Consider the following 14,426-nt stretch of genomic DNA (forward strand, 5'->3'; position numbering starts at 1 on the left):
TTTTTGTATAATTCTTCTGTGTATTCTTGCCACCTCTTCTTAATTTCTTCTGTTTCTGTTAAGTCCTTATAGTTTCTGTTCTTTACTGTGCCCATCCTTGCATGAAATGTTCTCTTGATATTTCCAATTATCTTGAAGACATCTTTAGTCTTTCCCATTCTATTGCTGTCCTCCATATTTTTGCATTGTTCACTTAAGGTTGTTGTTTTTTGTTTTTTTTTTTTTTTAATCTCTCCTTGCTCTTCTCTGGAAATCTTTCCCTTTCTCCCTTGCCCTTTCATTTCTCTTCTTTATTCAGCTATTCGTAAGGCCTCCTCAGAAAGCCACTTTGCCTTCTTGCATTTCTTTTTCTTTGGGATGGTTTTGGTCACCACCTCCTATACAGTGTTACAAACCTCTGTCTATAGTTCTTCAGGCACTCTGTCTACTATAACTAATCCCTTGGATATTTTCCTTACCTCCACTGTATAATCATAAGGGATTTTATGGAGGTCATACCTGAATTGTCTAGTGGTTTTCCCTACTCTCTTCAATTTAAGCCTGAATTTTCAATAATGAGCACATGATCTCATTCACAGACAACTCCAAGTCTATTTTTATTGTTTATATAGAGCTTCTCCATCTTCAACTGCAAAGAATATAATTAATCTGATTTCAGTATTGAAATCCATGTGTAGAGTCATACTGTTGGAAGAGGGTGCTGGCTATGACCAGTGTGTGCTCTTGGCAAAACTCTGTTAACGTTTGCCCTACTTCATTTTGTACTGCAAGGCCAAAGTCACCTGTTACTCGAGGTAATTCTTGACTTCCTACTTTTGCATTCCAATCCCCTATGATGAAAAGACCATCTTTTTTGGTATTAGTTCCTGATGGTCTTCATAGAACCATTCAACTTCAGCTTCTTTGGCTTTAGTGGTTGGGACATAGACTTGGATTACTGTAATGCTGAATGGTTTGCCTTGGAAACAGACTGAGATCTTTCTGTTATTTTTGAGATTACACCCAAGTACTGCATTTCAAACCCTTTTGTGACTGTGAGGGCTATTCCATTTCTTCTAAGGAATTCTTACCCAGAGTGGTAGATATAATGGTCATCTGAATTAAATTCTCCCATTCCTGTCCATTTTAGGTCACCTATTCCTAAGATATTGGTATTAACCCTTGCCATCTCCTGCTCGACCAGGTCCAGTTTACCTTGATTCATAGACCTAACATTCCAGGTTCCTGTGCAATGTTGTTCTTTACAGCATCAGAATTTATTTTCACCACCAGGCGCATCCACAATTGAGCACTGTTTATGCTTTAACCCAGTCTCTTCATTTTTTCTGTAGCTATTTCTCCACTCTTCCCCAGTAGCATATTGGACACTCTCTCCAATTTGGGGGGTTCATCTTATTTTTTTCATGTCTTTTTGCCTTTTCATGCTGCTCATGGGGTTCTCGAGGTAAAAATACTGGAAAGGTTTGCCATTTCCTCCTCCAGGGGACCACATTTTGTTAGAACTCTCAACTCAGACCTGTCTGTCTTGGGTGGCCCCAAGACATAGTGTTCCATGATGTTCCGTGTTGGCTACAGAGTCATAGTCTTCAAAGGAAAGCATTCACTCCGGGACCAAAGCAATGCATTTGCTCAGGTCTTTACAACAGAGTAGCAGCTTTATTTAAAGTTAAGAAGTAACAGAGACAGCTTCTGACACAGGAGCCAGAAGTGGGTAGGAAGAGATCAGAAGGGGGTAGGAAGAGATCCATCCATGGCTTTTAAGACAAATCATTATATACCTTTTGACTTGTTAATAGCTTTTGTATAGGATTGGCTGGTTAACATTGGGTCAGTTTGTTTTCCTTAGATCTTGTAACAAAGGCCAATCTCTTGATAACATCAAAGAAACCAGCCCATATGGCTCTGATGTTATCAATTAACCAGCTCCCTAGCTCCCGCTTTTGACATGTGTGAATGGACATAAATCCCAAATGGACATAAATTCCAGGACCAGGGCAATTACATGACTGGGCCCATGGACTCCCTATCAACCTGCCTAAAGAATGCTACCTATCAATAGCTTCACTGAGTTTCACAAGCCCCTTTGCCACAACAAGGCTGTGATCCATGAAGGGGTATTCTTTTAATATGCTGCTGTACCATCTGTGTATCTTCTTTGGTGAGGTATATGCTAAGTTCTTTTGTTCATTTAAAAAATTTTTACATTGTATGCTGTTGTTGTTTAGTCACCAAGTGGTTTTCGACTCTTTTTTTAAAAAATTTACATTGTATGTTGTTGTTTAGTCACCAAGTCGTTTTCGACTCTTTTGTGACCCCGTGGAGGATAGCCTGTAGCCTGCCAGGCTCCTCCATCCATGGGATTTCCTAGGTAAGAATACTGGAGTATGTTGCCATTTCCTTCTCCAGGAGATCTTCCAATTCCAGGATTTGAATCTGCATCTCTTGAATTGGCAGGTGGATTCTTTACCAGTGAACCATCATGGAAGCCTTTTACATTTTATATTATTTTTTAAAACTTTTAGTTGATTTACAGTGTTACGTTAGTTGCACATATACAGCAAGGTGATTCAGTTTATATATAAATCTATTCTTTTTAAGCTTCCTTTCCATCATAGTTTATTATAAGATATTAAATATAGTTCCCTGTGCTTTCCTGGTGGCTCAGAGTTAAAGCGTCTGCCTGCAATGCGGGAGACTGGGTTCGATCCCTGGGTCGGGAAGATTCCCTGGAGAAGAAAATGGCAACCCACTCCAGTAGTCTTGCCTGGTGGGCTACAGTCCACGGGGCTGCAAAGAGTCAGACACGACTGAGCGACTTCACTTTCACTTTTCCTGTGTTGTATAGTAAGTTCTTGTTGGTTATCTATTTTATGCATGATAATATGTATATTTTAATCCCAGACTCCTAATTTATTGTTCCCCATTCTCCCTTTGGTCACCATAAGTTTGTTTGCTAAATATCTGAGTCTATTTCCTTTTTGTATATAATTTCATTTGTATCATCTTTTAGATTCCACTGACAAGTCATATCATATACTTGTCTTTCTCTGACTTACTTCCCTTTGTATGAATATCTCTAGGTACATTCATGTTGTTTAAATGACATTATTTATTTTTTATGTATATATACCACATTTTTTATCTATTCATCTGTTGATGGACACTTAAGTTTTTTATATGTCTTAGGTACTGTGGATAGTGATGCTATGAACCCTGGGGTGCATGTATCTTTTCAAATTATGGTTTTCTCCAGATATATGCCCAGGAGTGGTTTTGCTGGTGTCCTCCAGATATGTGGCCAGGAGTGATTTTGCTGGGTCTTATGGTAACTTTCTTTTTAGTATTTTAAGAAACCTCCATATTGTCCTCCATAGTGACTGCACCAATTTACATCCCCACCAGCTGTGTAGGAGGGTTCTTTTTCTGCACACCCTCACCAGCATTTATTATTTGTAGACTTTTTGATGATGGCCATTCTGAATGGTATGAGATGACCTTACTGTTGTTTTGATTTGCATGTCTCTAATAATTGGTGATACTGAGTATCTTTTCATGTGCCTCTGGCCATCTCTATGTCTTCTTTGGAGATAAGACTATTGAGATCTTCCCATGTTTTCATTCGGTTCTTTGATTTTTGATATTAAACTGTTCGCATATTTTGGAAATTAATCCCTTGTCAGTAGCATCATTTGCAAATATTTTCCCCATTTTGTAGGTTGTCTTTTCGTTTAGTTTATGGTTTCTCTTACTGTATCAAAAATTTTGAATGTAATTAGATAGCATTTGTTTGTTTTTATTTCCATTAGCTGAGGAGATGGATCTCAAAAGATATTGCTATGATTTATCGAGGAGTGTCCTGCCAGTGCTTTCCTCTGGAAGATTTATAGTATCCAGTCTTATGTTTAATTTACATTTAATTCATTTTTAGTGTATTTTTTTGTATGGTATTAGAAAATGTTCTAATTTCATTCTTTTACATGTAGCTGTTCAGTTTTCCCAGCAACACTTGTTGAAGAGGCTTTCCTTGCTCCATTGTATATTCTTGCCTTCTTTCTTATAGATTAATTGACCATAAGTTCATGGGTTCATGTCTGCTCTATCCTTTTCCATTGATCTATACATTGGTTTCTGTGTCAGTATCATACACTATTGATGACGGTAATTTTGTAATATAGTCTGAAGTCAGGGAGCCTGATTCCTCCTGCTCTATGCTTCTTTCTCAAGATTGCTTTGGATATTCCATGTTTTTTGTGTTGACATGGGTATTGGCTTATTTTCTGTTTTAGTTTTAAGATATTTTTGTATAATTTGGATAACAATGCTTTATCAGATGCGTGTTTTGCAAATATTTTCTCCTACGCTATTGTTGACCTTATCACAAAAGCTTTTTTTTTTTTCTTTTAATGAAGTCCAGGTTATCAATATTGTGGTTCATGGATATTGCCTTTGGTTTTATATCAAAAGGCATAAGCATTACCATCTTTGAGTTTTATAATTTTGTGTTTTACATTCATCTATGACAATTAGAGTTATTTTTTAGTGAAGTTAGTGAAGAGAATAAAATTTGTGTTTATATTTCTTTTTGCCTGTGAATATCCACTTCTCCAGCACCATTTGTTGAAAACCCTATCTTTGTTCTGTTCCATTGCCCATGCTTCTTCATCAAAGATGATTTAACTATATTTATGTACATCTCTGTGGAAAATTCTGAAGGAGATGGGAATACCAGATCACCTGACCTTCCTCTTGAGAAATCTGTGTGCAGGTCAGGAAGCAACAGTTAGAACTGGTCATGGAACGGCAGACTGGTTCCATATAGGGAAAGGAGTACATCAAGGCTGTATATTGTCATCCTGCTTATTTAAATTATATGCAGAGTGCATCATGAGAAACGCTGGGCTGGAGGAAGCACAAGTTTGAATCAAGATTTTCAGGAGAAATATCAATAATCTCAGATGTGACACATATGCATATGGCAGAAAGCAACGAAGAACTAAAGAGCCTCTTGATGAAAGTGAAAGAGGAGAGTGAAAAAGTTGGCTTAAAACTCAACATTCAGAAAACTAAGATCATGGCATCTGGTCCCATCACTTCATGGGAAATAGATGGGGAAGCAATGGAAACAGTGGCAGACTTTATCTTTTTGGACTTCAAAACCACTGCAGATGGTGACTGGAGCCATGAAATTTAAAGATGCTTGCGCCTTGGAAGAAAAGTTATGACCAACTTAGACAGCATATTAAAAAGCAGAGACATTATTTTGCCAACAAAGGTCCGTCTAGTCAAGGCTATGGTTTTTCCAGTAGTCATGTATGGGTGTGAGAGTTGGACTATAAAGAAAGCTAAGCGCCAAAGAATTGATGCTTTTGAACTGTGGTGTTGAACAAGACTCTTGAGAGTCCCTTGGACTGCAAGGACATCCAACCAGTCCATTCTAAAGGAAATCAGTCCTGAATATTCATTGGAAGGACTGACGTTGAAGCTGAAACTCCAATAATTTGGCTGCCTGATGTGAAGAACTGACTCATTGGAAATGATCCTGATTCTGGGAAAGATTGAAGGTGGGAGGAGAAGGGGACGATAGAGGATGAGATGGCTGGCTGGCATCACCAAGTCAATGGACATGAGTTTGAGTAAACTCCCGGAGTTGGTGATGGACAGGGAAGCCTGGCGTGTTACAGTCCATGGGGTCGCAGAGAGCCAGACACGACTGAGCGACTGACCTGAACTGCACTGAATGCTAGGCTCATAGAATGAGGTAGGAATACATCTGCTTCTTTCCTCTGAAATAATTGTAAGGAACTGGAATAACTACTTCCTTAACTATTTGTTAGAACTCAGCAGCAAAGCATTTAGGTGTGGCACCACTTTTTTTAAGGTTATTACTTTTATTATTCAATTACTTTAATAAATATAGTCCTATTAAGATTGTCTGTTTCATCCTGCGTGAGCTCCGGCAGGTAGTGTCTTTCAAGGAATTGACCCATTTTATATAGGTCATCAGATTAGTGGGCATATAGCTGATGATTGTAATTAATATTTTTATATCCTTTGGATCTGTAGTGATGTCCTTATTTCTGATATTGGTAACTTCTGTCTTCTCTCTTTTCTTCATTCAACTGTCTAGAGCATTAATAACTTGATTGATGTTTTCAAAGGACTAACTTTTTGTTTACTTGATATTCTATCAATTTGTGTTTTAAATTTCATTGACTTCTGCTCTAATTCTTTTTATTTTCTTCTGTTTACTTTGGATTTACTTTGTTTTTATTTTGTCTAAGGTAAAACTTAGGTTATTAATCTTACATCTTCTTTATTTTCCGATATATTAATTTAATGGTATAAATTTCCCACTAAGCACTGGTTTCACAGCACCCCACAAATCGCATGTTATGCTTTAATTTAGCTCAAAATGTTTTTAAAATTTCTCTTGAGATTTCTTCTCAGGACCATTTATGAGTGTGTGTTTATTATCCATGTACTTGAGAATTGCCAACTTACAATTACATAATTAATTACAAATTTAATTCCATTGTGGTCTGAAAGCAGACATTTTTTTTTGTTTGTTTCTCTACTTCTAAATTTGTTAAAGTGTTGTTTATGACCCAGAATTTGGTCTTAGTGTTTCATATGAGCTTGAATATTCTTCTATAAAAGAGTCTATAGATGTTGATTGTAAACAGTTGATTGATGTGTTGTTGAATTCAGTTATGTCCTTAATGATTTTCTGCCTGCCAGATCTGTTCATTTCTGATAGAACTGAGCTGAAGTCTCCATCTCTGATTGTGGATTCATGTATTAGTATTTCTCTTTGCAGTTCTACAAGTTCCAGCCTCATATAATTTGAGAATTTGTTTGGTAAATACCTGCCTTCTTAGAGAATTGATCTCTTTATCATTATATCATTCCCTGTTTAGCCTTCACAACTCTGTTTGCTTTAAAGTATGTACATCTGAAATTAATAGTATATCCTTGCTTTCCTTGGATGTATTAGAATAGTGTAACTTTCTCCATCAGATTACTTTTAATTGACATGTGTTTTAATATTTAAAGAAGAGTTCTTGTAGGAAATATAGTTAGGTCTTGTTTTGTTATTCCTCTGACAATTTTATCTTTTATTTGGTGCATCTAGATTATTGCTATTCCTATTAATTTTTGATATAAGTGTTGGAGAAGACTCTTGAGAGTCCCTTGGACTGCAAGGAGATCCAACCAGTCCATTCTAAAGGAGATCAGCCCTGAGATTTCTTTGGAAGGAATGATGCTAAAGCTGAAACTCCAGTACTTTGGCCATTGAGTCATAGTTAACTCATTGGAAAAGACTCTGATGCTGGGAGGGATTGGGGACAGGAGGAGAAGGGGACGACAGAGGATGAGATGGCTGGATGGCATCACTGACTCGATGGACGTGAGTCTGAGTGAACTCTGGGAGTTGGTGATGGACAGGGAGGCCTGGCGTGCTGCGATTCATGGGGTCGCAAAGAGTCGGACACGACTGAGCGACTGAACTGAACTGAACTGAACTGAAGTTTATTATATACCAAATTTGTTATTTTTTCCTTTGTCACCTTTGTTCCTATTTTTGTTTGCCAATTTTTTTTTTTTGCATTTAGTGATTTTAAATAGAACAATTTTTTTTGTAAATCTATTTTCTCTCCTTTCTTAAAATATTTATACTTTATTTTTTTCATTTCTTACTGGTTGCCTTAAAGTTTACAATATACATTTACATATAATCCAAGTGTGCTTTCAAACAACACTGTACCACTTCGTGGTAGTGTACCATATAATAACAAAATGCTCCCACCATCACTTGTAATATTACTGTCATTCATTTCACACATATAATACTTCCCAGGTGGCTCAGTGGTAAAGAATCCACCTGTAATAGGAGCTGCAGGAGATGCAGATTCAATCCCTGGGTTGGGAAGATCCCTTGGAGGCAGAAATGACAACCTATTCCAGTATTCTTGCCTGGATAATCCCACGGACAGAGGAGCCTGGCGGGCTACAGTCTAGAAGGTGGGTCATAAAGAGTTAGATACAACTGAGCATGCACTAAAACTAATGCAAGCAAGTATATGTGAGCATATGCTCACTCATGTGTGTGTCACACAGTCATATTGTTGGTATGATTCTGAACAAACTGTTTTCTATTAGATCAATTAATAATAAGCAAAGTTTTTATTTCACCTACACCTATTCATTCGTCCATACTCTTCCTTTTGTGTAATTCTTTTTCTCTGAAAAGCATTATTTCCTTTCTCTCCAAAGTATTCACCTAAATATTAATTGCAAGCTATGGCAACAGATTCCCTCAATTTTTGTTTGTGTGAGAAATTTTGATTCTCCTTAAATTTTCAAAGATAATTTTGCAAGTTTGGATTATTATTATAATTTCTGCTAATTGAGGTATATGACAATTTTTTATGTTGGAGTATAGTTGATTAGTTTATACTTTGTTGATGTGTTAGTTTCAGGTGTACAGCAAAGTGATTCAGTTATACAGATAAATGTATCTGCTCTTTTCAAATTCTTATCCCATTTTGATTATTATAGTATATTAAGCTGTGCTATAGAGTAGGTCCTTGTTCATTATCTACTTTAAATAAAACAGTGTTTACTGTCAATTTCCAACTCCCAATATATCTCCTCCACACACACACTTCTACCATGGTAACCATAAGTTTTTCTCTAAGTGTATGAGTCTGTTTCTGTTTGTAAATATATTCATTTGTATCTTTTATTAAGATTCTGCATATAAGTGACATCATATATGTGTCTTTCTCTAATTTACCTCATGTAATATGATAATTTTCACTTGCATCCCCCTTGCTGTAAAAGGCATTGTTTCATATTTTAATGACCAACCTAGATAGCATATTCAAAGCAGAGACATTACTTTGCCGACAAAAGTTCGTCTAGTCAAGGCTATGGTTTTTCCTGTGGTCATGTATGGATGTGAGAGTTGGACTGTGAAGAAGGCTGAGAGCCAAAGGATTGATGCTTTTGAACTGTGGTGTTGGAGAAGACTCTTGAGAGTCCCTTGGACTGCAAGGAGATCCAACCAGTCCATTCTGAAGGAGATCAGCCCTGGGATTTCTTTGGAAGGAATGATGCTAAAGCTGAAACTCCAGTTCTTTGGCCACCTCATGCGAAGAGTTGACTCACTGGAAAAGACTCTGATGCTGGGAGGGATTGGAAGCAAGAGGAGAATGGGGACGACAGAGGATGAGATGGCTGGATGGCATCACTGACTCGATGGACGTGAGTCTGAGTGAACTCCGGGAGTTGGTGATGGACAGGGAGGCCTGGCGTGCTGTGATTCATGGGGTCGCAAAGAGTCGGACACGACTGAGCAACTGATCTGATCTGATCTGAACATTCCATTCTATGTAACCATCTTTTTATCCAGTCCTCTGTTGATGGACATTTAGGTTGATTCCATGTCTTGACTATTGGATACAGTACTGCAGTAAACTTTGGCATGCATTATACTTTCAAACCAAGTTTTTTTTTTTTTTTTTCCCCTGAGATATGTCCAGGAGTTATAATGCTGGGTCATATGGTATATCTATTTTCAGGTTTAAAAGAAACCTCCAAACTGTTCTTCATAGTGGCTGTACCAATTTACATTGCCACCAACAATGTATCAGAGTTCCCTTTTCTCCACATCCTCTCTGGCATTTATTACTTGTAGATATTTTGAAAATGGACATTCTGACTGGTGTGGGGTGATATCTCATTGTAAATTTGATTTGTACTTCTCAAATAATTAGTGATGTTGGACATTTTTTCATGTGCCTCTTTTCCATCTGTGTATCTTTTTGGGAAAAATGTCTATTTAGGTCTTCAGCCCATTTTGTGATTGGGATGTTTGCTTTTATAGTACTGAGCCACATGAGCTCTTTGTAAATTTTGGAAACTAATCCTGTGTTGACTGTATCATTTCCAAATTTTCTCCCATTCTTTGGGTTGTATTTTCATTTTTAAAATTTATATTATATTTTTAATTTTAGAATAGCTATTTTACAATATTGTGATGGTTTCTGCCATTCATCAACATGAATACGATATAGGTATACATACGTTCCCCACCCTCTTGTACCCCTCTCCTACCTCCCTTGCCCTACCACCCCTATAGGTTGTCATAGAGCACTGGATTTGGATTCCCTGTGTCAAACAACATACTCCCACTGACTATCAATTTTACATGTGGTAGTGTGTATATTTCAATGCTATTCTCTCAAATAATCCCACCCTCTCCTTCCCCTAGGAGAAGGCAATGGCACCCCACTCCAGTACTCTTGCCTGGGAAATCCCATGGATGGAGGAGCCTGGTAGGCTGTAGTCCATGGGGTCGCTAAGAGTCGGACACGACTGAGCGACTTCACTTTCACTTTTCACTTTCATGCATTGGAGAAGGAAATGGCAACCCATTCCAGTGCTCTTGCCTGGAGAATCCCAGGGATGGGGGAGCCTGGCGGGCTGCCATCTATGGGGTCGCACAGAGTCAGACACGACTGAAGCGACTTAGCAGCAGCAGCAGCTCCTTCCCCTACTGTGTCCAAAAATCTGTTCTTTACATCTGTGTCTCCTTTGCTGCCCTGCATATAGGATCATCAGTATTATCTTTCTAGATTCCTCATATATGCATTAATATATGACATTTGTCTTTCACTTTCTGACATACTTTACTCAGTATAATAGGTTATAGGTCCATCCACCTCATTAGAACTGACTCAAATGTGTTCTTTTTATACCTGAGTAATACTCCATGTGTATATATACCACAATTTTCTTATTCATCCATCTCCCGATGGACATCTAGTTTGCTTACCTGCCTTAGCTATTGTAAATAGTGCTACAATGAACACTGGGGCACATGTGTCTTTTTCGATTATGCTTTCCTCAGGGTATATGGCTAGTAGTGGATTGCTGGGTCATATGGCAGTTTTATTCCTAGTTCTTTTTTTTTTTTTTTTTTTTTGTTTTTGATTCTCCATATTTGAAAGGGATAATGCTATAGCTGAAACTCCAGTACTTTGGCCACCTCATGCGAAGTGTTGACTCATTGGAAAAGACTCTGATGCTGGGAAGGATTGGGAGCAGGAGGAGAAGGGGACGACAGAGGATGAGATGGCTGGATGGCATCACTGACTCGATGGCCGTGAGTCTGAGTGAACTCTGGGAGTTGGTGATGGACAGGGAGGCCTGGCATGCTGCAATTCATGGGGTCGCAAAGAGTCAGACACGACTGAGCGACTGAACTGAACTGATTGTTCTCCATAGTGGCTGTATTAATGTGCATTCCCACCAACAGTGTAAGAGGTTTCCTTTTTCTCAACACCCTGTCCAGCCTTTACTGTTTGTACACTTTTGGATGATGACCATTCTGACCACTATGAGATGATACCTCACTGCAATTTTGACTTGCATTTCTCTAATAATGAGCAATATTAAGCATCTTTTCATGTGTTTATTAGTGATCTGCACGTCTTTTTTGGAGAAATGTCTGTTTAGGTCTTCTGCCCCCCTTTTGACTCTGGTGTTTGTTTTTCTGGTATTGACCTTGTATATTTTAGAGATTAATTCTTTGTCAGTTGTTTCATTTGCTATTTTTTCTCCCAAACTGACGGTTGTCTTTTCACATTTCTAATAGTTTCTTTCATTGTGCCAAAGCTTTTAAGTTTAATTAGGTCCCATTTATTTATCTTTGTTTTTATTTCCATTACTCTAGGAGGTGCGTCATGGAGGATCTTGCTGTGATTTATGTCACAGACTGTTCTGCCTATATTTTCCTCTAGTAGTTTTATGGTTTCTGGTCTTGTGTTTAGGCTTTTAATCCCTTTTGACTTGGTTTCTGTGCATGATGTGAGAAAGTGTTTTAATTTCATTCTTCTACGTGTATTTGACCAATTTCCCCAGCAACAATCGTTGAAGAGACTGTCTTTCCTACATTGTATATTTTTGCCTCCTTTGTCAAAGATAAGATGTCCATAAGTGTGTGCATTTATCTCCAGGATAATTTATATTTCTATTTTTTTTCGTTGATCTATGTTTCTGTTTTTGTGCCAGTACTATGCTGTCTTGATGACTGTAGCTTTATAGTATAGTCTGAAGTCAGGAAGTTTGATTCCTTCAGTTCCATTCTTCCCACAATCTGATGACTCATCCAAGTGTTGAACTTTACAAGGAACTCAGTACAGATCTTATGAATCTGGTCATTTCTTCTTCTAATTTATTCGTAATGCAAAAGGAAATCGATATATATACTACACTCAAACAGTGGATGTTCCTCCGCCTTAACCCAGGTTGGAAAGGCACAATGAAACAGCTTTTAGTTAATGCAAACAACTGGTTTTCCAGGCACAAGGAACATGATGGTAGCATTTCCTTTCTTGAAACTAAACAAGGCATAGTATTTCAACCAGTATTTAAAAATTTGAGGTTTCAGCATATCATTTGTGACCTGGCCTCCACAAAAGTTATTGAACAAGATGCTCTAATACCTTCAGAATGGTTATCGTGTGTTTATAAACGACAATGGTATACCTTGCTTAGAGCACAACAATACAGGGAAATTGGTCCTAGAGACATCACTGAAACCGAACTTGAAGAATATAGCATGAGATGTGGCAAAAGGATTGTCAGAGATGGAACCTATGCCTGGAAGTGGTCCGGTTACAATTTCGGTGTTCATTTGTATGTCATCCTCACCAGCCATTATATAATTTTCAAACGACATGCTTTCAGTCAGCCATATGATGGCTCCATCTGTTTACAACCTCAAAGAAATATTGCATTCAGATTAACTTTGGTATATTTTGATTCTAGTGGAAAACTGAGCTTCAGGAAAACAACTGGTTATAAAATCCTTACCTTTGAAAAGGATGAGGAACAAATGGTAATGAAACTGGATAGCGTAGCTTTGAGCTTCCCTTTATATATATTCTGCAATTTCCTGTTTATATCATTAGAAAATCCAGGAAATTGATGATATTGTCAATTAGGCTAGCTTAGCCTTTTGAAAACTTCTGGTGTCTCATTTCATTTAATGGCCTACTGTTAAACACAATAAAGATGAACAATAGCAAAAGAAAATAATCTTTTGAATGTAGAAACTATCATAAATTACTCTCTTCATTTTATTTCTATGTATCTGTGAAGAAAAAGTTCAATTCCAAGAAAATATCTGTGAAACCAAATAGTCAGTGATGAAACCAAAAAGACATCTTTTGCTTTTCATTTACTATTCAACAGGCATGCTCCAAATGGAAACAATAGATTGTATGTCCAAGAACCAAAAAGAAATTAACTTGCTGCATAAATTTTACTCTAACCAATATTGAGACAGAATAAAGAATTCTCTTCCTTGCGGAAATGATTGTGCAAATGTGGCTTTATTTGAAGCACTGTATTATAGGAGAAAATAAATCATGAAGTAAAACCTGAGATTAGAGATTCTTTTTTGGTTTCTGTAATATAGAGTTACAAATTATCAGACAATGTCAGGTTATACAATGTGACATACTATACATGTATCATATGTTAATATAATAATACATACTATATATCATTATATATATTAATTACATAATATATAAAAATGTAGTACTAGTCACTTTTCACTTTCATGTACTGGAGAAGGAAATGGCAACCCACTCCATTTTTCTTGCCTGGAGAATCCCAGGGACGGGGGAGCCTGGTGGGCTGCCGTCTATGGGGTCGCGCAGCGTCGGACACGACTGAAGCGACTTAGAAGAAGAAGAAGAAGAAGTTCATATAATTTTATGTATTATGTTAAATACATACAAATAACATTATATATGTATATATACGTATATGCCCATATATATTTATAAGTTTGTAAAGACCAAAGGGAAATAATTTTTGAAATGGCTAACTAGGCACTATAGACTAAAATGGATTTCCACAAACATCATTTATTCCTATGAATATGTAGATATCAGTAATCTCAAAGTATCTTCTTCATTCTTTCTGTTTGTTTTTATATTTGACATACTTCTCATTTTTGCCAGAATTCATTCTTTGCAGGATATTCGGGCTTCCCTGATAGCTCAGTTGGTAAAGAATCTGTCTGCAATGCAGGATACCTGGGTTCGATCCCTGGGTTGGGAAGATGCCCTGGAGAAAGGCAAGATTACCCATTTTAGGCCAGGGTATTTAATGTAACAGTTATTTCAAAATAGAAGCCAATAGCATAAAAAATTATTTCATTATAAATATGTCTTCTAAACAATTCCTGAGCTAGGAAGAGAAGGCCCAGTCAGTCTGTCCAGCTGACTAGTGCAACATTCAAATATTCATTTAATACTTGAATGTCAAATGTTAATATTTGAATATATAATATTTATTTAATATTTGAATATTTATGCAAATGTTTTTATATTGCTTTTAATATA

At 37.1% G+C, this 14,426-nt stretch overlaps 1 protein-coding gene across 1 annotated transcript in view; it reads left to right on the plus strand.

Annotated features, from left to right (window-relative positions):
* The window catches only part of LOC102270837 (germ cell-less protein-like 1), a 50,521-nt gene extending 36,906 nt beyond the window's left edge, over positions 1-13,615 (plus strand). Inside the window, exon 2 of the mRNA XM_070366595.1 lies at positions 12,146-13,615. Within this exon, the coding sequence (XP_070222696.1) occupies positions 12,146-12,997 (852 nt within the window). The 3' untranslated portion in view covers positions 12,998-13,615. The remainder of the gene's footprint in view (positions 1-12,145) is intronic.
* The last annotated feature ends 811 nt before the right edge of the window (positions 13,616-14,426 follow it).

Source organism: Bos mutus, chromosome X (assembly GCF_027580195.1).
Source record: "Bos mutus isolate GX-2022 chromosome X, NWIPB_WYAK_1.1, whole genome shotgun sequence".
In the NCBI taxonomy this organism is placed as follows: Eukaryota; Metazoa; Chordata; class Mammalia; order Artiodactyla; family Bovidae; genus Bos; species Bos mutus.